General features: G+C 60.8%; 4 protein-coding genes across 13 annotated transcripts in view; 2 read left to right on the top strand and 2 right to left on the bottom strand.

Annotated features, from left to right (window-relative positions):
* Nucleotides 1-6,454, top strand: part of AXIN1 (axin 1) — a 68,635-nt gene extending 62,181 nt beyond the window's left edge. For both annotated transcript variants that reach the window (XM_090151594.1, XM_031595220.2), the window contains exons 9-10: nt 4,877-5,044; nt 5,993-6,454. In XM_090151594.1, coding sequence (XP_090007720.1) covers nt 4,877-5,044; nt 5,993-6,119 — 295 coding nt within the window. In that variant the 3' untranslated portion in view covers nt 6,120-6,454. The remainder of the gene's footprint in view (nt 1-4,876; nt 5,045-5,992) is intronic.
* A 2,016-nt stretch (nt 6,455-8,470) lies between these two features.
* On the bottom strand, nt 8,471-11,590 carry PDIA2 (protein disulfide isomerase family A member 2). Of its 4 annotated transcripts, XM_090151391.1 has the most exons (11): nt 11,308-11,590; nt 10,785-10,991; nt 10,499-10,632; nt 10,292-10,429; nt 10,112-10,228; nt 9,914-10,039; nt 9,641-9,835; nt 9,442-9,562; nt 9,123-9,304; nt 8,932-9,018; nt 8,471-8,815 (listed from the first exon to the last, which is right to left on the bottom strand). In XM_090151391.1, the coding sequence occupies exons 1-11, from the start codon at nt 11,543-11,545 to the stop codon at nt 8,741-8,743; spliced, it is 1,620 nt and encodes a 539-aa protein (XP_090007517.1). In that variant the 5' UTR covers nt 11,546-11,590; the 3' UTR covers nt 8,471-8,740. The 4 variants fall into 4 exon arrangements, with proteins under 4 accessions (XP_090007517.1, XP_090007515.1, XP_090007516.1 ...); XM_090151389.1 differs by having other exon boundaries at nt 10,292-10,632; XM_090151390.1 differs by having other exon boundaries at nt 10,112-10,429.
* A 132-nt stretch (nt 11,591-11,722) lies between these two features.
* ARHGDIG (Rho GDP dissociation inhibitor gamma) lies at nt 11,723-14,453 on the bottom strand. The gene is made up of 6 exons (XM_031595231.2): nt 14,366-14,453; nt 13,421-13,606; nt 12,729-12,812; nt 12,567-12,643; nt 12,286-12,349; nt 11,723-12,208 (listed from the first exon to the last, which is right to left on the bottom strand). Exons 1-6 carry the CDS (start codon nt 14,436-14,438, stop codon nt 12,009-12,011), a joined length of 684 nt encoding a protein of 227 aa, XP_031451091.2. The 5' UTR covers nt 14,439-14,453; the 3' UTR covers nt 11,723-12,008.
* On the top strand, nt 13,254-19,442 carry RGS11 (regulator of G protein signaling 11). Of its 6 annotated transcripts, none has more exons than XM_031595224.2 (17): nt 13,254-13,337; nt 15,601-15,697; nt 15,937-15,987; nt 16,063-16,169; nt 16,251-16,302; nt 16,378-16,436; nt 16,589-16,665; nt 16,753-16,834; nt 16,937-17,005; nt 17,449-17,478; nt 17,553-17,614; nt 17,804-17,917; nt 18,034-18,149; nt 18,552-18,639; nt 18,753-18,891; nt 18,951-19,033; nt 19,102-19,373. In XM_031595224.2, exons 1-17 carry the CDS (start codon nt 13,272-13,274, stop codon nt 19,232-19,234), a joined length of 1,425 nt encoding a protein of 474 aa, XP_031451084.2. In that variant the 5' UTR covers nt 13,254-13,271; the 3' UTR covers nt 19,235-19,373. The 6 variants fall into 6 exon arrangements, with proteins under 6 accessions (XP_031451084.2, XP_090007520.1, XP_090007518.1 ...); XM_090151395.1 differs by lacking the exon at nt 13,254-13,337 and adding an exon at nt 15,269-15,402 and having other exon boundaries at nt 17,455-17,478; XM_031595225.2 differs by lacking the exon at nt 13,254-13,337 and adding an exon at nt 15,269-15,402.
* The last annotated feature ends 438 nt before the right edge of the window (nt 19,443-19,880 follow it).

Genomic DNA, 19,880 nt, shown 5'->3' with positions numbered 1-19,880 from the left:
GCACCTGCAGAGAGGTTAGGGAAGCCTCCCCAGTCTCTCTGACATGGCCTCTGATGGTGGTGCAAATTCCACAAGCTGCCTTAAGGCCTGGGCTTGTGTTTTGTGGATTGGAAGTCTGGAAGTGTTCTGAATGAGCCTGGGCAGATGGAGCCTGTTTAGAAATAGCATGTGAGGAAAGAGCTCTCTTTGCAGATCTAGTCAGCCTCCAGCTTGCTGTACTCACCTCATCTTCACTGGCACACTCATAGTTCATTCACACACAGTGGTTGCAGAGTTCTTGGTTGGTGCAGTAGCAGAATTCAGCAGAACGCAGCAAAATTAAGTGCAGAAGAATATTTGCTCTTTATCTACATCTCATTCAGTCTTCCAGCAAAGGCCACTCATGGCTCATGGCAGCTCGGGGAGCTCTGCAGACTGCTGCAGCACTATTGTTCTCTGCATGCCTGCAGCCAAGTCACTGCAGCTTCCTGTGACTCAGCTCAATGCCTGTTGCAGAGCTGATTCTTCTGCTTCCATATTATTTTTCAGGGAAGATCAGTTGGAAGGCACACATAGCTCTCAGATGAAAAACAGTTTGGAAGTACTTGGTAATTACTGTTAAGAACTAAAAGCACTTTGACCATTAAAATCCTTTCACAGTGGGAATTGCTTGTAGTCACTTCATTGTCTTATAGCTGTGTTCTGAAAACTAAACTTTGGAGTCTGATGCTCAGAAACACGAGTGTAATTTAAAGAACAAGGTCCTCAGTTGCTGAACTTCAATTATTTTTGCTTGCAATGGTCATATGGCAGACTTATGCATATTTATGTCAGAGCATTGATTGGAAACTAATAATTAGAGGGCTCTCCCACGTCAGGTTGGGCCAGGCTTATTTGATCTAACTTTCAGTTGGTGTAATTGGATAGGGTTTATTTGTGGAGTCATTTATAGTCATATTAAATTCATTCACCTTCCCAAGAAATGTCTAGGTGCAGATGCACACTTGGGAAACACCAGCCTGGGCTTTATACATGTGTCTTGAATACTCTAATAACAACTTAGCAGCTTTTGTAGAAACCCCGTGGCATGGCAGTGTATGCCTTCCAGACCAGCAGGAGAACAGGCTGAGCCATGCTGGGCTGCTCTGCTTTCACACGTGTGCTGCCTCCTTACAAGGCCTGTCAGTTTTCCTGAGGATACAGGGGTCCCACTGACCTGCCTGATGTGTGCAAAGCCAGGGAGAGGTGCCTGCTGGTGGGGAGCTGCTAATGAAAAGCAAACATGTCCACGTTCAGTAGCACACAAGAATGGATGCAGCCCCTGGGAAGGATTTCTTGATGCTAAGATCTCTCCTTTGGATTTTGGCAGGGCTGGGTGCTCCAGCTGGGGCATGCCTGAGCTCACATCTTTTCAGAGAGCTCCTGTTGTGGTTAGCAGGCGAACACACTGTGCCAGTTGTGTACAGATGTACAGCTAAGTGCCCTTTGTGGTGCAGCTACCTGGCTCACAGGAGCTGCTCTGCCCTAGCACTGCCCTCACTAGCCATGTCCCTGCCCTGCTCACTGCCATTACCTGCCTGCAGTCCTGATGGGGATGTCAGCAGCACACTTGTTGCAGAACAAGCCATTCTCTCCCTGTTACACAGTGTTTGGGGCTGGGGCATTGATCTCTGGGATAGCTGCATGACTTTTGGTGGAAGCCCATGCAAGCTGAAGTGTCCAGTGCTGGATGACGCACAGACCTCTTGTGCCCATTGCATTGGTGGAGAGCCTTATCCCAGTGGTTGCTTGCCTGTGCAGCCAATTTTTTGAGCCATTTTCTGTAGCTCACTGTCACAGTATGCTTATATTTCCAGCTGGAAGAAGTAATTAGTAGCAGCTCTGCAGAGAAAAGATTTTCACAAGCAGCAAAAGAATTTTCTAGACTCTCCAGCAAAAATGTTAGCATGAGCTTGGTTTGGAATTAGTTTGATTGGGCCAGGCCTGGAAGAGGACGAGAGCTGGATGCTGGGGCACCTCCTGAAGTAACATCTGCTGGCTGTATTTCAGGCTTTCCACAGCTCTTCGGCCCCAGGGCTGGGATGAAGCAAACCTCTCCTGTGCCAGGCACGGCAGCATCACAGCCAGGCTGTGTCTGTGCTCTGACAGACTGAGTTAGTGCCGATCATAGAACCATAGAATCACAGCATGGTTGGGTTGGAAGAGACCTTACAGCTCCCCCAAGCCCACCCCTGCTATGGGCTGGCTGCCCCCCAGCTCAGGGCTCTTTGGGCACCTCCAGGGGTGGAGTAAAGTGCAGTAAGGCAGTCAGTGCTGCACTTACCCTGCTGGGTAAAATTTCCTGCTTGTGACAAATGTTGCAAAGGGAACTGAGGCCAGAAGAAGGAACAGAGCTTACTTGAGTGTGTTTGTGGAGAGGGCACACTGCAGACCCAGGGGATGGGTGCAGATGGAGGCTCCAATGAGGCAGGGCTCAGGCGTGCTGTGGTGGAGCAGCGCTCTCGGCAGGGGCCCATCTGGTAGGAGGTTGTCTCAGGAGGTTTCTGGGCGATGATGACAGCAGAGATGGTTGTGTTGTCATGTTCTCAGGAGAGGTATGCCTGGAAAATTGTGTTGTCAATGATTTCTTATTCAGCATCCCTGCTTCAGTTTGCTAGAGATCTGGGGATGCGTGTGTATTCTGTGACGCTCTGAAAGGTGATGTTCTTTCCTGCAAGGAAACACCAACCCTTTGGCTCTTGTCCCATCACTGGTGGCCTCTGGGGGTCCTGTCAGAAAGAGCCAGGAGGCTTTTTCTCCCTCACGTGCTTTCCAGAAGCCACACGGTCCCCACAGCCCCTTTCTGAGCCTGGGGCAGAGGAGCACAGCAGCCAGTCTGAGGTCACTCCAAAGCAGCTTTTCAGGCACAAATTACACAGCAGGAGGAGGAAGGCTCCCAACTATTGGCACGATCCTGCTCTGGCTTCTACCATGGCAGAGCTGGGGGGTTCAAGTTGTTGGTTGTAACAGTCCTGCCCACCCCCCCAGTGACCAAGGAGCTGCCCCCCAGCAGCCTGAGCACCGTGCTGCCTGCACAGTGCATGTCATCGTGTCCCCACCAGCCTCCATGCCAGCTCCCCTGGGCACCAGCAGCTCTCTCATAGTCATGACTCGTTTCCAGCACCATTAAGAGAAGCTTAGGGACTTTGAGGTTTTCCAAACCCCTTCAATTAACTTCTGGCTCACAGGATGCACAGAATTTGCCTGAATTTATGACCCATTTTTTCTTTAAATGCATGATTATTATTTTTTTTTCCGAGGATGATTCAATTTCTTAATGTTTTTCTAGCTAAAGGGCATCCTGTGCTTTGATACAGGGATGGGTTCTAAGAGCCATACTGGCACCACGAGCACCATCACCTCTCGGGATGCTGCAGTTTGTCCAAAGGTCTACAGGGCAGAACAGGCACCAGAAGCATTGTTCAGCTGAACTTTAGACCTCTCATGGCTTTAGAAAGAGGTGACAGAATTTTCACTGGTCTTGGTTTGCAATGCCAATGTTTATGTGGGCATGCCATTAAAAAGGTGCTGTGACTGCACGCCAGTATTTAAAGGTTAGGGTCACAACCATTTCCAGAATTGCCATTAGCTCATGTGCTTGGCATATTCTGTTTTTATAGCAACTTTCCAGTCGTATAAATACAAAATCTTTTTTTTTTTTTTTTTTTTTTTTTTTTTTTTTTACCCAGTGTGCCTTTTAAATAATTTTAAAGCTGCCAAATTTGTTTTATGTGATTTTGAAAGAGAAGGCTGCCTCTGGCTGAGACCACACGTGCCAAGCAGTGCATTTGTGTAGGCTGCTCAAATGTTTGTGCAGCATTTACAGTGCCCTAGATGAAAGGCTCCACAGAAGTGCAAAGTACCCTTATTTTTATTGTTGCTACTTTTGTCTGACTCTGAAAATGAGGCGAGGACTGGGCTGACACTTTCAGTCTGGTGATGGCACCACATAGCAAATGCCAGCGTGTGGGCTTGGAGGCAAGGAGCAGATTGACATCCCGAGAGGCAGGAAAGAGAGAGGTTCCCAGTCTGCTCACTGGGGGTTTGAGGATGGTGTCTGCCTTCCAAAATGCAGCCTGCAGCACAATCAGGGCTGTGTCAGCCAGCAGCCCAGCCAGGCCTTGCCACCCTGCATGGATGGGACAGGACAGGATGGGATGAGCAGCAAAGCACCCAGAGTATGGCACATCCCACTGCCCCGTGGCTGCACATGGGAGCTTCAGTTGCTTCACAGAAGCAGTTGCTAGCTGACGTGGATGGCACTTTCTTCTCCTTCTGTCTCATGGATATGAAGGCTTCTCCTGCAAACCAAACCCTGCAAGCCATCACTGAAGCACTGCTTGTACTGAGGCCCAGGTGGCAAACCCTGAAGCTTGAAGCCCAATCACACTGGTGCACACCAGTGGTGACGTCAGTTAGCTGCAGTGGGCCTGTGATGCTCTGCCTTGCCCTGCCCTAACCAATTGCTCTCAGAGCTCAGTGTGCTGCAGGAAATCCACCTCTCCAAGCCTGTCCTTGGGGACGGGTTTCTGCAGCATGAAGGGGCTGAGCTGGAACCCGTGCCTTCTTCCTCCTAGCTGCGACATGGCCTCCATCCAGCCTTTCCAAGAGCTGTTCCACCAGTGTGCAGAAGTGTGCCAAGAAAGGTGGTCAGAGTAAAACGTGTTTCCTGAGTGTTAGTTTGGCACCTCCATACAGAAAGGCCCCAGTTCTCTGCAGATACAGGAAGGTCTTGACCTGCACCCCCTGCATGGGCAGAGCCTCCCCCAGACCACCGCCCAGTGCTGGTGATGATGCTGGGCCTGTTCCAAGCACCATAGGCTGATATTCAGATGTTGCTTGTGATTTTGTACAACAGGTTGAAGCCCCAGAAGAGACCAGGCAGCGGTGCATCCCAGCCTTGTGAGAACATTGTGGTTGCTTACTACTTCTGTGGAGAGCCCATCCCGTACCGCACCCTCGTCAAAGGGCGCGTGGTGACACTGGGACAGTTCAAGGAGCTGCTGACCAAGAAAGGGAACTACAGGTAAGGGCTGCTCACCACGTGCAGTGTGGTGCCAGCAGACTGTCAGCACCTCCTGGCAGGTGCCACCATCAGGATGCAGTGATGTTGCTCCTGTCAAGGCAAAGGAGGTAGGTCAGGGGAGCTCCTGGGGTTCTCAGCAGCCTTGCAGGGTTATGGCAGCACAGCAGAGGCATCTGGCTGCCAGTAGACATTCACTTAGAAAAGTAAGTCCCAAAGTGAGCCAGGAATGTACTTTTTAAATAAGGGTAGAACTCATACTTGCATCTGTAATCCTGTCTCATGGAAGCAGGCTGATGTTTGGGTTTGACTGGGAGGGTCTGGCTGTTGAAGAAGCAGGTTATGAGGACATGGGAGATTGGGTTTTCTACCAGGAATATTCTGCATCACAGTTTGCACCCCAAACAGAAGTCACTTCCCCTACAGGGCTGCACAATGTCGTGGGCTGGTGAGGAGCAGCATCAGCCAGTGCTTGCCGATGCTGTGGGGAACTCCCCAACTGCCAGAGCCATTTCAGGCTCCCAGAATTTCCTTCAGTGTGAGCAGGGAGGCTGGGCCCTGCTGAGTCCCAAAATGCCTGTCATTCTGTAGCACCAGGTGTGGGATAGGAAGCTCTGCAAAGCACCGCCTCCAAGTAGGAGCTGCCTGGGGAAGAAAACCTGCTTAGAAATGCTCCAGGGCCATGCCAGCGTCAGGACCTCCAGTCAGCTTTTGTGAGAGCTGAGAATGGGCTGGGATTCAGAGCCTGAGCTCCTCAACGTGCCTGCATGTGTTCTGACTCCTGTCACTAAGGGAGGGCAGGGGCAGATGCCAGTCTCAATGTCTGCTGGGGCTGCTCCCATTCATCATGAGTTCACAGCCGTGGAAGTGCTGCTCCCTATGTTTGGGTGTCACTGTGGTGTCCCACGTGGCCCTTAACCCCTCTGTGTCCCCATGTTTCTGCTCTTTCAGGTATTACTTTAAGAAAGTGAGTGATGAGTTCGACTGCGGTGTGGTCTTCGAGGAGGTGCGGGAGGACGACACCATCCTGCCCATCTTCGAAGAGAAGATCATTGGGAAGGTGGAGAAGATCGACTAGGCTCCAAGGCTGCAGAGGCTTTGAGGAAAGGACTGTGAAAGACTCTGGGACTGGAGGAGAAGGTCTGGGGCAGACGCTGGCGGTGCTACTCCAGGAGGCGCTGGGCGAGCCCAGGGTGCAGCCCGCTCTGTGCCAGGACCTGGGCAAGCTCTGCTGTGCCATGGGAAGTCGTTTCATCCCACAAACCTGCCAGTGGGAGCCTGGGCTCCCTCTCCATACCGAATATAAGTGTAATGTAGCATTGTACAGTGCATTAGAAAGTGTAAAATGAACTTGTTTACTAAAGCTGCATATTTTTGATATATTGTAATAAAAGGAAAATATTTCCAATGTCACAGTGCTCTTATGTAAATGTAAAACATACAGGTACTGCAGAACTCACCCAAAGTGTACAGCCATCCATCAAACTCCGTGTGGTCCTCACTTTCACAGCACCCTTCTCTGTCCCCTCGGTGTGTGTGGCTCTGAGCAGTGCTGGGGTGGGATGCACCCAGCCGACAAGCTGCTTTCCCTGCTGCTGAGGAAGTCACTGCTGCACTCCAGAGAGGCCCTCCACTGTGCTTCTGCACACCTCTGAAGATAATTGAGCCATTCTGAATGAGCTGGGCCCTTGCCTCCCTGGTAGTTGCAGCTACTGGACCTGGTAGGGTGGTTTTTGTCCTGAGCTTTCTTGCAACCGAGTGAATCCCCAAGGGAAGGGAGGGTGCGTGCCAGTTCTTGGTGCTGCAGGCTTCCCATGGTGCCTTCCAGCAGAGCAGGGCTGTGGGCCACCAGTGAGGATCAGCTGCTGCTCAGCACTGCAGGGCCGGGCACTGGCATCCCATGCCCTGTGCTTGTCCCCCACGTGTGCCTGCTCCTGGGGCAGACATTGCCTCCTGGAGGGTGCTGAGCCCCACAGAGGGCTGGCAGCCCTGTGCAAGCCCCCAGTGCCAAGGCTGGACTTTGGTCAGGAGAGTTGCCTTAGGAGAGAGGTAGTGTGGGAAGGAAACCAATTAGACACTTTCAGTCTGAGGACAAAAACCATCATTTTGTGAGTCCTGTGTCTTCTGTCAGGTTCTGTGTCTCTGGGGAGGCAGCATGAGGGCACTGTGGTCCGAAGCCAGCAGCAAAGGAGCTGTGGGGATGTTTACGGCCAGCTCCCCTGAATGCTGCAGTCACTGTAAGGGGCAGCTACTGGGATGCAGATGGGACTGAGCTCAGCTCCACCTGCCCTCAGCCCTGCCCTTCCCACCAGCCCATGCTCTGTGCCCCAGCAGCCACAGCTCCGCTCTCACCCTTGGGCAAACCCAGCCCCTGTGCCCCCAGTGCCAGCTCCTAGGGGGTCCCACATCAGCACTCACCCTGCCCGCCCGCCTGCCCCATTGCTCACTGCTGCTGCAGCACATTGGGGCCCAACTCGGCTGCCTGCAGGGCTGGGGCCAAGTGGCACTGTGTGGGGACAACTCAGCCTCTTGTACACGTCACCGAGTGCCTTTAAACGTGGTTCTGTGACTTGCCTATTACTATGTGAAGTCCAGCAAAATCTGCAATTGTTTTCAGCCAGGGAACAGTGTTACGAACGTCTTTCCTCCCTCTTTTTTAAGTTCTGATGGTGTTGTGTCTGGTGAGGTTGTTACCATGCCTGGGATTTCCGTCTCCCCCTTTTTTTCTCAGGGGGTTCCCTGTAAATATGTACATTTGCCGAGCGCAGCATCCTCCAGCGGCCGTGCAGCCCTGGTGATGTCTCCTGTGCATCCTCATGTGCTGACTTGTACAATGATCTTTTCAAAGGTACTTGGATAAAATGAAATAAAACCCCACATCCCGGTGCCTTCTGTTTTTTTTCCCTTCCCTGCGGAGCAGACATGGGAGCGGGCTGAGACAACTGGTAAATGGCAGCAGACTGAAGGGCCCTGCTTTGGCCCAGGGCCGTGGGCACACGGTGGGGCTGCCCACAGGATGGGCGTGGGGGTCCCAGAGCCATTGCTTATGGCTGGAGAGCAGCAGCTCATGGAGAGGGGACGGTGCTGGGGACTGAGGGAGTGCCAGGGGGTCCTGGGGCTGTGAGCCAGGCATTGGAAAGGCTCTAGAGGAATGTTTGGAGCCCCGTTTGGGGCTACTCCTGCCTTCCCAGAGTGTGACAGCAGCTTCTGGGACTGGAACCCTGAGGCAGCTCTGCATTCTTGCAGCCCAGGCATGGGGCAGGAGGCCTTGAGGCCATGAAGCTGAAAGCCCTCTATGGTTCCTTCATCCCCAACACCCTGACAGCTCAGCCCCAGGCCTGGGGCAGTACAAGGACCAACCTGGGCTGCCTGCAGCACTCTGACACTGCTGGGTCAGAAGGACAAGCATCGCAGCGTGTCCAGGGCTGTGTTGGGTCCAGCATCACAGGGAGGCAAAGGCAGCACCCCCTCCATGGGAATGCTCAGTGCCATGGGTGCCTGAGGCTCTGCCCTGCACACCCCAGTGGGCTCAACCCCCGTCGTGACACCCACCAGCTGCACTGTGTCCCCAAGAGGCCCAGCAGGCACCATTCAGTGCTGCGTGCCCCCCCAGCAGGGTTGAACTGCACCCCGCAGACACAGACAGAGCCCCCATCATTTCCAGGGTCATTTATAATGCCCACTGCAGCAGGACAGGGCTCACAGCTCCTCCCGGGCTTCGGCTGTGCCAGATGGGCTCGGTGACTCTGTGCTGTTCTCCGGGGCCTTGGACACCTGCAGAAGGTGGCGGTGAGACAGGGATGGACATCCCACGTCTCCATCCCACGTGTCGCCCTGGGTCTGTGCCCTGGCTGGCAGCCCCTGCCCAGGGATGGGGGCACCTCACTCACCGTGGGTGGCTCCTCCGGCAGCTTCCCTCCATTTTCCAGGAACTTGGAGAAGGTCTCCACATCTCGGGCACTCCTATATTCAACCATCTGGACACATGGGACAGGAGGAGAACACAGGGTGGTGACATCTGAGCCCGATCTTTCCCAGGTGCTGGCAGAGCCAGGGATGCCCCACACCTGTCCCTGCCCACCTTCCTGCCCGGCCCAGCGGGGAAGTAGTGCAGCGTTGGGTATCCGCTGATGGTGATGTTCTCCAGCTCATTGGCCGTGGCATCCATCTCAGCAATGACAATGTCCTCGTGGTCCTTGTAGCGCTCGCCCAGCTCCTCCCAGGCAGCCGCCATCTCCTGGCAGTGGGTGCACCACGGTGCATCTGTGTGATGGGCACGGCGCTGGAGGTCACGGCTGGGCTGGGGGCACCGGGGGTAGGCGAGGGGTGGGGATGCAGGAGTGCTCATGGAGAGGATGGATGCTCACGACGGAGCTCAGGGACAGGACTTCAGCACTTACAGAACTTCACAAAGACATTCTTGGTCTCATCAAATGCCACCTGCTCAAAGGTCTTCCCCACAAGCACTTTAACGGGCCGCGTGTTCCAGTCCTCGGGGGGCTCTGCGCTCAGCAGCTGGGGCTGCGGGGACAGCAGGGATGGCCACAGCCCACGCTGGGACGCGTGGCCAGGTTCAGATCCAGGCACCCATCTCCTCACCTTCACCTTGCCGTCCAGCACCGCCTGCACGAAGTCACGCACGGCCGTGGTTGAGAAGGCGTCCGCCTCCATGCGGTACTTGCGGTTGTTCTCCATCTTGATGAAGCGCAGCGTGGGCGCATCGCTGGGTGTCAGGCCGAAGAAGGGCAGAACGGTGGCACCGTACCCGTCCACATCCACCACCACAAAGAGCACCTGGAAGGGGGGGAGACGGGCAGCACTGAGGCCGTGTTCCCCCAGGTCCCGTCCTTTCTTGCTGTGGGACCACCTCACCTCACCCCGGAAGGTGCTGGCGGCTGCACGGAACTCGTCCCGCAGTGCCTGCTGCTCTGCTACAGAGGTGTTGAGGAAGAGCAGCATGTGGTTGGGGATCTTGGCCCCGAAGATCTGGCCGGAGGTCTGTGGGGCAGGAGGAGGGTGAGGCCAGGCACCTTGCAGCCACGCCGGGGCTGGGGCTGGCAGCAGCCATACCTCATTGGAGAAGTCCATCACCAACTGCAGGCTGTGCACACGGAGCAGCCGCGTCAGCTCGGCTACTTCCAGGCCCTGCTCCGGGTCCACAGGGAAATCCGTCCGCCCCTCATCAAACTGCAGGCGTGGGACAATGAGCACCCGGCCCCACAGCGGCCCCACCGCCCCCAGCCCACTCACCTTCTTGAAGAGGCAGACGGTGTCGGCCGACAGCCCGTACGCCTCGAACAGCTCATCCTCCTCAGCCACCCCGAACACCACATCCACCACCTCTGCGGCCACCTCGTAGAACGCCTGCGCCGCCTCACCACGCAGGTCCTGCATGGTCCCCACCATCAGCACCGCCATGCCCACAGCCCAGCCCTGCCCGCCCCGGCCCCGGCCCACCTTGAAGAAGCCCACCACAGCGATGTCCTGCGAGCCGATGAAGGCGGCGACGGTGTCGGCATCATGCAGCAGCGTGGCGCTGGGCCCGGCCCGGCGCTGCACCCACAGCACCATGCCCTCGGCGTCCATGCGTCCTGAGCACGGAGCGGGGCTGCCACCGGCCATCACGGCCACCGTGGCCACCACCCCACCGTCACCACGGAGCCGCTGTCAGGACGCCGTCACCCCTTCACCATCACCCCCCCACCCGCCCCACGCCTTCACAGTGCCCCCCGCACGGCCCTACCGCTGTACGCCACAGGGTGGGTGCGATTGCCATCACGGAAGAGTTTGAGCGTGGGGAAAGCCTCGATGTGGAACTCGGCACTCAGGGCTGTCTGTGCCACGGCGTCCACCTTGCCCAGCCGCACCGCCTCTGATCCATTCCTCAGCAACGCGGCCGCACGGGCGAACTCAGGGGCGAAACGGCGGCAGTGCCCGCACCACGGGGCGTCTGTGCAGGGCCCGGTGTCACCGCAGGGGGTGTCCCCAGCCCAGGGGTGTCCCCAGACAGGGATGTCCCCAGCCCAGGGGTGAGGCTGAGAGCACCTAATAGCGCATGTGAGCCGCCATGCCCCATGTCTCATATCCCCTCCTCATGTCCCCTGCCACAAGGTCCACGCCCCTGCTGTGCCCCCCACCCCATGACCCTGCCCTCTGTCCCCACTCCACCTTTTCATGCCCAGTGCCCCTCTGCTAAGCCCTGTCCTTCAGGCCCTCACACCGGCACATCTCACACCCCGCAGCCCTGCCTCCCCACGGGCACTCACAGAACTCCACCAGCAGCAGGCGGTGCTCGCGCAGGGCGCGGGCGAAGTTGTGCTCATGGAGCACCAGGACGCCGTCCTCCTCCATCAGCTCATCCGAGAGCACCTCATCCTCTTCATCCTCCTCCTCCTCCTCCGCCACCACCACCTCCCCATCCTCCTCCCCACCCTCAGCCCCCCACGCCGGGCTCAGCCAGGCCAGCGACAGCAGCAGCACACACAGCACCGCGCCGCCCCGCATGGCACCGTCCCACTGCCAAAGCCTTCGCACGGGGAGAGGGGCAGATAAGGGCGGCGGGGCGGGAGGTGCTGGGCCGTGGGAGCTCGTGGCCCTCCGCTACTGGCTGCCAGCACGGAGATAAGGCAGCGAGCAGGTGGCGGATTTCCAGGCGCGGGCCCGGGAACACGGACACGGCAGTAAGAGACACGTCTGTAGGGTTTAATGGCGATGGAGGAGCACAGCCTGCGGCCGGGCGCAGCTCAGCGCACAGCAGTGCACAGCGATGGAGGTGCCGCGAGGACGAGTCGGGCGTCGGTATCAAAAAAAAACAGCGATTAAAAATAACTTTGGTTGCCAAGACCACGACCGCGGGCGCCCGCTTTGCTAAGGGACCCCTCCACCTTCCCGTCGGTGGGGCGGCGCGGGCGGCAGGGGGTCCCCGGGTAGGCGGGGGGATCCCCGCAATGGTGGGACCGGGGGGGTCTCAGTCCTCCCAGCCCTTCCTTATGCACAGGCCCCACTCCCAGGCGAGGTGCTCCGTCTTGTCATCGTCGGTGACCAGCGAGCGGACGCGGTAGGAGCCACGCACCAGCTGGCCCCGTGGCACCTCCTCGGCTGGCGTCACCACCTCGTACTCCTCGGCCCGTGGTGCGTAGCTGCCCACCATGAAGACGTCGCGGTCCACTGGGCGAGAGGGCGAGAGGGGTTTGGGTGAGCAGGGCCGGGCGGTGCTGCCCCATCCCATCCCTGACCCCACTCACCCGGCCGGCCGCGGCGGTACGTCAGGTGCAGGCACTTCAGCCCACAGACGATCTCCCTGTTCACCTGCGGGGCACAAAGGGGCAGTGAGAGGCTCCACGTGCTGGGCTCGGAGGGGCACCCACCCTACAGCCGCTCACACTGCCCTGCGATGCGGCTCCTTGGGATGGGCACTGAGCAGGGTGGCAGTGATGCCGGGGGCAGCGTGGGTCCCCAAAGTGGGCAGGGACCCCCAGAGAGGCACAGAGCCCACAGGTGGTGTCAGGTGCCCACGGAGCCTTACCTTGAAGGACACCTTCACCCTGTAGTCCACCCCCTCCTTCAGCACGAAGGGACGGCTCTGCAGCACCTCCAGGTCTCCTGTGGGGGGCAGATGGTCCCGTCAGCATGGACCCCGTCCTCCTCCTCCTCCTCCCTTCCGCCATGGAGGACCCGCAGCACTCACCCGTCAGGTCCATGGTGATGGGCCCCGGTGCCTGCTCACACATCAGGGTCAGCTTCGTCACCTGCACGTTGGGCACGCTGGCATCTGGGAACACGTGACACAGTGTGGCTCTTATCCATGGGGTTGGCACCTCAGGCCGCAGAGCAGGAGAGCTGGGGGCTCGTGGGGAGGATGCCCATGTGCCCCAACGGGCTGCATGTAGCAGCCAGAGGACAAAGGGCTCCAGGCAGCAAGGCACCTCAGCCCAAACCCTTTGTGGATGAGCCCATGTTAAAAGCCCTGTGGCACAGCCCAGCCCACGTAGGCACAAGGGCAGCCCCTGGCTGACAGCCCCCCCGCGGCCGCTCGCTCCATCTCCGCCATCCCAATGAATTCCCCGGTCCCTCGTAACCGTTCCTATGGCAACAGCAGCGGTGATCCTGTAACCAAGGCAACCGGGGTCCCCGGGCAGCGTTACCCACAGCAGGGGATGCCGGGGTCTCCCTGCAGTGGGGTGGGCACAGGCAGCGCCCGCGGGTGACGCGTTTGGGACGTGCCCTCCCCATGGGGATGCCTCCAGAGATGGGGACACCGCAGCTCCCTGCGCCCGCCAAGGCTGCATCACCCGGTGTGACGTGTCGGGGTGATGGGATGCTCAGGGTGATGGGATGCTTGGGGCGTTGGGGTGATGGGGTTCCCAGTCCCAGCCTTACCCACGGCCACAGGGATGTTGCCCAGCAGCGCCTGCTTGTACTTCCGCAGGCTCTCATCCCCCGGGTCCAGCTCCTGGATCTCCCGCAGGCTCTTCCTCTCCGGCGTCTTATACGCCAGGGCCACGTCTGCATCCTCCTCCTCTTCCTCCAGTGACAGCATCACCCCCTCCTTGTCAGCCATGATGTCTGCGGGGCACAGACAGTGGCAATCCGAGGACACCCCGGGGACCCCCATGCCCCAGGGACACACCAGCACTGCCGGGCTGGGGGAGATGAGCTCAGATGGATGCGGTTGATGGCCCCCAAGCTGCCATGCGGCAGCCGTGCAGTCTCCCTGCTCGGGGCCACGGTGATGCCACCAGGCTGCGTGTCCCCAGGGCTGTGTGTCCCCAGGGCCCGGTGGCACAGCGGAGCCCAGAGGCGGTGCCGCCGGCTGCGTTTCCGCACAGCCATGCAGCGAGATGAGCCGTGGTGCTGCGTGTGTGCGGCTGGGGGTGCGTTTGCAGCCCGCGGCGCCCTTCGAGCACGGTCACCGGGGTTGGTATCCCCACCGCCACGCAGCCCGCCGGGCACTGCCTGCCCCGTAGCTCCTCCGGCCGCAGGCACAGCCACAAACCCACGGGGCCGGGTCCGACGGTGGGCGCATGCCGGGCGGGGGGGACGAGGGCCCATTCACCGCATCGCGCCCGACTCTAGGAGCCCACGCTACACGCAGGGCCCCGCGCTCAGCCCCGGGCTCGTCTCCAAGCCCCGGGAGAAGGCAGCGGTCCCGCACCTCGCGGTACCGCACCGGGATGCAGCGCCGGGGGCCGACCGGGATGGGCGCTGCGGGGCTCCCCCGGGCTCTGCCCCACCTGTTGTCGTCGGCTGCGGGGGGCGATGCTCGGCCTGCGCTGTAGCCCCCCCACCCCCCCGAGCACCCGGCGCTGCCCCCCGCCCGCTCACCTCGGTAGCACAGCGTGAGCCACAGCAGCTCCAGCAGCTGCCCGCCCGCCTCGCACACGTCCAGGCCGAGCATGGCCGGGCCGCGCCGGGCCCCCGGGGGGGCTCTGCAGGGGGAGGGGGGTCCCGCTGCTCCGCTCCCGGCTCCCGCTGCGCTCTCCCCGCTGCGCTCGGCGCTGCCCGGCGCGGCCCGGCGGGGCGGCGGCGGCGGCTGTTCCCGCAGACGCGGCGGCTCCGCTGCCCGCCCCCGCCCGCCCCCGCCCCTCGGCGCCGGGCGGCTCCAGCCCCGCTCATGGGCGGTGTGACTGCAGTGAGCTCATCCGCCGCCCGCCCGCACCGCGCCTGTCCGCACTGCCCGCGCCGCGTGCTCTGCCCGCAGCCCCGTCCCCCCGCCCGCACATCGCGAACCGAGCGGCAGCCGCGGGATCGGGGCGTATCCTGAGCCGGCGGCGCTCGGCCCCGTGTCCTCAGCGCACCCGGAGCTCTGCCCGCACTCCGCACCCCCTGCCCGCACGCTGAGAGCGCTCAGCCCGTGCCCTGAACGGGCCCTGAATGCGTCGTCCGCCCCTCGCGTGCATCCCGCACGCACCCCGCGCACATCCCGTGTACCTCCTGCACACGCACACCCCGCATATCCCAAATACCCCTGCAGACATACACACAGCCCGCACGCACCCCGCACACGCGCCCCGTATCCCTCCTGCACACACACACCCCGCAAACCCCCTCGCTCTCCTCCCGCCGCCCCTCGATGGGGCCCCGACGGCCGGCCGCCCCCTCGGCCCCGCACAGCTCCGCACAGCCCCGCACTGCCACGCACTGCCCCGGGGGGCACCGGGCGGGCAGCGGAGCGCTGCAGCCGCGAGGGGGAGCGCGGGGCGGACGGGCGGGGCGGGGCGGGGCGGGGTTGGGACCGGGGAAGCCGCAGCACCGGGCTGAGAGGAGCGGTGCGGTGCGGTGCGGGACGCGCACCCGCTATGACCATCGGCGGTCCCCGCAGCGGCGGACAGTCCCGCCTGCAGATGCCGTGCCTGGGCAAGGTGAGCCGGCACCGGGCAGACACGGGGCAGGGAGCGAGCAGGGGCACCGCACCGGGCGTCGGGGTCCGCGGGCAGTAAGTTTGGCTGCCCCGGCCCAGAGACAGTTCTGCCGGCTGCGGGCTGCCCCCCGTCCGGGTCCCGGCTCCCCGTGCCCCCGCTCTCTCCGCCGTGGGGCTGAGCGCGGCCGGTGCCCCGCAGATGGAGCGGATGATCGTCAGCATGCAGGACCCGGACATGGGCATCAAGATGAGGAACCAGAGGCTGCTCATCACCGTCATCCCCCATGCCATGACAGGTGGGCTATCGCCCCGGGGCGGTGCGGTGGTGGGGAGGGGAGCGATGCACGGGAACGGTCCTCGGGTGGCACAGCACGGCGGGCGGCTCCCGGCACTCAGAAATGTGCTCAGAACTGCAGCTGGGAGCGATGCTGCGATGGCTGAGCCCTCCCTGGGGCGCGCGGCTGTGCCCCGTAACCCCGCGTGCCCTCTGGGACCGGGGCACCGCATCGCACCATAGCGCTGTCACGATCCTCAGGGAACGACATCGTGGAGTGGCTCATCCAGAAGTACGGCATCTCGGAGGAGGGTGAGTGCCCGGTGCGGGGCGGGAGGTCCCGGCAGGTCGCAGAGCCGCCCAGCAGCCCCCGCTGCCCCCACCCAGAGTCGCTGCACCTCGGCAACCTAATCGTGAGGCACGGCTACATCTACCCGCTCCGGGACCCCCGCAGCCTGGTGCTGCGTGCTGATGAGTCGCCGTACCGCTTCCAGGTGGGTGCCCTCTGCAGTCAGGGTCCCAGCACCAACCCCACAGCACCCCAGTGCCGCTCAGCCCGGCCCCTTTCCCCCCAGACTCCGTACTTCTGGACCAGCACCAAGTGGCCGGCCACCGAGCTGGATTATGGTAGGTGCCCACCAGCTGAGACCCCACAGACCACAGTGGGTCCCAGCCCCTCTGAGCGGATCCGTTCCTCTGCAGCCATTTACCTGGCCAAGAAGAACATCCGCAAGCAGGGCGACCTGATCGAGCATGAGAAGGTGAGCGGTGTGTGTGATGAGCTGCGGGGCCTCAGCTCACCTGGCATGGGGTTGCAATAAGGATGCTGCCCCCGTGCTGGAGCAGCAATAGGACCTGGGGCAGGGCAAGGGTGAAGCTCCCACGCTGTGCCCACCCGGCTGCTGCCCCCCAGGACAACTACAACCTCCTGCACAAGAGGATCAACCACACGTGGGACTTCGTGGTCATGCAGGCGCGGGAGCAGCTGCGGTGAGCGTGAGGACGTGATGGAGATGGCAATGGGCAGCAGGGATGGGGCAGCCCCCAGCTTCCAACCCCCCACTTCTGCACAAACAGGGCGGCCAAGCAGCGGCGGAAGGGTGACCGCATTGTCATCGACTGCCAGGAGCAGGCCTACTGGCTCGTCAACCGGCCCCCGGTGAGGACAGGCTGGGAGGGACACGGTTGGTGGCACTGTGCAGTCCGGGCACAGCTGGCTGGGTGTGCCTGGGGGTCCTCCAGCACATCGCTCTCGTTGCAGCCGGGAGCTCCCAACGTGCTGGAGCAGGGCCCCGAGCGCAGGAACTGCCACACCACCCGTGTGCAGCTGGTGAGCAGAGCTGGGCCCACGGGGCTGCACCACGTCCCACCCTGCATGGTGACCTCGTTAGCCCTGCTAACGTCCTTGTGTCCCATTGCCCCCACTGCTGTGGCTAAGCAGGGAGGGCTGTGTTTGCCTGTGCACCCACTGCCATCTGTGCCGGTGCTCTAATCCCTGCAGCTGCCCTGCTGTGTGCACTGTGCTACCCTGTGCCCCGCAGCCACCAGCCCTCCTTTCTAACTGCTGCATTTTCTCTTCTCTCCTCCATGTGCCGTGTCATCTGTCCACGTAAGTGTCTCCAGCCCAGGGCCGCTGCCATGCTGCAGGGGGTGGGAGGTCACGTTCATGCTGGGCTGCATCAGTGGGGTGGAGGCAGGGGGGGGCATCCCCCTGGCACAAGGGATACATAGAGAACTCCTGAGCCCTCACCCAGCCCTTCACATCTCTTCCAGGCCAAGAACATGGACTACTACAAGCGGGAGGTGAGTGGAGCATGGGGTAGCCGTGGGGCTGCTGCGTGGCGCAGGGCCCTGACGTGTGCCCATGGCTGGCCCAGATCGAGTACTGCAGGAAGGCCATGGCCAGGACCAGGGTGAAATCGTCCATCTGCCTCGAAGGGTGAGCTCCGTCCTGCAGCGGGCTGGCAGCCCCCCCTCAGCACATGCCCAATGGTGATGGGCAGAGCCGAGGTCATTGCAGATCCCAAGACTCAGCCCTCCCTGTGCTGGCCCTGTGCATCCCTGGAGAGTCAGGGCCACGGTGGGCAGTGGAATGTGGCCCAGCCCCCCCAGCCACCCCTCCCCACAGGTACCTCAAGTTCAACGAGCAGTACGTGCCCCACGACCCCATCATGTCAGGCTGCCTACCCAGCAACCCCTGGATCACCGACGACACCACCTACTGGGCCATGAATGCCCCCACGTAAGCACCCCTGGGGGCCACCAGCCCCGGGATGGCTGTAGGGAGAGGACAGAATTGGCCCTGCTGTTTGGGGGCCATGCCTGCAGCCTCCAGCCCTTCCTGCACGCTGCCCACAGGGTGACGACCCCCACGAAGCTGCGGGTGGAGCGCTGGGGCTTCAACTTCAGTGAGCTCCTGATGGACCCGCTGGGCCGGGCACAGCTCCTCGAGTTCCTCAAGAAGGAGTTTAGTGGTGAGCGGGCCCTGTCTGCCACCCCACCTGCCCCACCACCTCACGCCAACTGCCTCCATGCTGTGCGGCTTTGCCTTGCCGTTGGGCCCTGCTGGGACCTGAGGAGGGTTTGCCCATGGGTGGTGTCCAGCATCACGGCCTCCCCATCGCCATGTCCCCATTCCAACACCACGTCCCTTCCCCAGCACCACCACGTCCCTTTCCCAGCATCACCTCCCATCCCTACACCATGTTCTCCTTCCAACATCACATCCCCTCCCCAATGCCACCCCTGCATCTGAACACCACACCCTTTCCCCAACACCATCTATCCTCTCCAACACCACGTTCTCCTCCTCAATGCCACTTCCCCATCCCGACATCACATCCTCCTCCTCCTCAACACCGCATCCCCTTCCCCAGCTGAGAATCTGAGCTTCTGGGAGGCGTGCGAGGAGCTGCGCTATGGGGAGCAGTCCCGTATCAATGAGATCGTGGACTCCATCTACCAGTGAGTGCCATGCGGCAGCAGGGCCGGGTCCTTGGGATGAGGCCATCCCAGCCCTCCATCCCAGCGTGGGGCCGGGCCAGGCTGGGTGCTGGTCACCTGGTATCGATCCCCAGGCAGTTCCTGGCTCCCGGAGCCACGCGCTGGGTGAACATCGACAGCAAAACCATGGAGCGGACGCTGGAGGGCATCAAGACGCCCCACCGCTACGTGATGGACGACGCACAGATGCACATCTACATGCTGATGAAGAAGGTGGGTATGGGGTGGGCAGTGCTGGGATACAGCCTCGGCCTGATGCTCCGCTCCCCCAGGACTCCTACCCACGCTTCCTCAAGTCGGAGCTCTACAGGAACTTGCTGGCAGAGGCCGTCATCCCTCCGGAAACCAAGAAGCGGTGAGGGCAGTGCTGGGGTCCCGTGGTGCTGAGGGTCCCCGCAGTGCTCAGCCCAGCTCTGCCTGCAGGGTGTTCCCTTTCATGCGCAAGCAGCGGCACTCCAGCCCCAGCCCTGCTCTGCTCCTGCCTGCCGGTGACACCGAGGCCAAGGGCGAGGAGAAGAGCAGGAGTCCTGCAGCTGTGCCCGAGGAGGAGAGCTAGGCCCTGCCACAGCACCCAGCCCGCAGTAGCACTGAAGGAGAGAAGCCATACATCCCCTGCAGACCCCACTCGCTGCCCCCAGATCCTTCCTACCCCAGAGGGAGCTGGCACCCGGCCTGCGCCATGGGGCAAATGCAACATATGCAGAAATAAAGGATCCCGTGGGGAAAGTGCTGTGGCTTCATGGTGTTGAACAAGGGGTGACACGGGAGTGCAGGAGGGATCCCTGCAGCCCTGCATGCACCTCCAGCAGGGATCCCTCCAGCAGTGTGCATCTCCAGCGTGCAGCAGGCACCTGGAGCTGGGCTGGGTGCAGTGGGAAGGCAACAAGCGAGGGATGCAGAGGCCCCATGGGCTGGCAGGGGCAGGCAGGGATGGTGGCTGGCAGCTGAGCTGCTCTGCCTGCCCGCCACCCTTTAATCTGAGCAGAGCCTGAGGATCTCACGCAGGATTATTCTCTTTCCCAGAGCTGAGCCCCAGCTGTGGGGGATTAATAGCTGCCATTATATAAACACGAGGCAGGCTCATGCTCTCTGGCACTCAGCCTCGGAGCTGAGCACAGCCACAGGGCAGCATGGGGTCATCCCCAGCCCACGAAGGACCAAGGGGGGCCAGCCTGCACTGTGACTACTGACAAAGTGTGCAG

The sequence above is a fragment of the Phasianus colchicus genome, chromosome 16 (assembly GCF_987193195.1).
Source record: "Phasianus colchicus chromosome 16, bPhaCol1.hap1.1, whole genome shotgun sequence".
In the NCBI taxonomy this organism is placed as follows: Eukaryota; Metazoa; Chordata; class Aves; order Galliformes; family Phasianidae; genus Phasianus; species Phasianus colchicus.
This window is presented reverse-complemented; position numbering and strand designations above follow the sequence as displayed.

Excerpts from the sequence above, each read along its gene's own strand:
- ARHGDIG (XM_031595231.2), bottom strand. The coding sequence starts at position 14,438 with ATGCTCGGCCTGGACGTGTGCGAGGCGGGCGGGCAGCTGCTGGAGCTG. Across the intron at positions 13,607-14,365 it reads GCTCACGCTGTGCTACCGAG|ACATCATGGCTGACAAGGAG; the intron begins GTGAGCGGGCGG and ends TGTGCCCCGCAG. Across the intron at positions 12,209-12,285 it reads GTACCGCCGCGGCCGGCCGG|TGGACCGCGACGTCTTCATG; the intron begins GTGAGTGGGGTC and ends CCTCTCGCCCAG.
- RGS11 (XM_090151392.1), top strand. The coding sequence starts at position 13,272 with ATGGGGATGCCTCCAGAGATGGGGACACCGCAGCTCCCTGCGCCCGCC. Across the intron at positions 15,698-15,936 it reads CATCCCCCATGCCATGACAG|GGAACGACATCGTGGAGTGG; the intron begins GTGGGCTATCGC and ends CACGATCCTCAG. Across the intron at positions 17,615-17,803 it reads TCGTCCATCTGCCTCGAAGG|GTACCTCAAGTTCAACGAGC; the intron begins GTGAGCTCCGTC and ends CCCTCCCCACAG.
- PDIA2 (XM_090151388.1), bottom strand. The coding sequence starts at position 11,545 with ATGCGGGGCGGCGCGGTGCTGTGTGTGCTGCTGCTGTCGCTGGCCTGG. Across the intron at positions 10,040-10,111 it reads TGATGGACTTCTCCAATGAG|ACCTCCGGCCAGATCTTCGG; the intron begins GTATGGCTGCTG and ends CCTGCCCCACAG. Across the intron at positions 9,019-9,122 it reads CCGCTGGGCCGGGCAGGAAG|ATGGTTGAATATAGGAGTGC; the intron begins GTGGGCAGGGAC and ends CCATGTGTCCAG.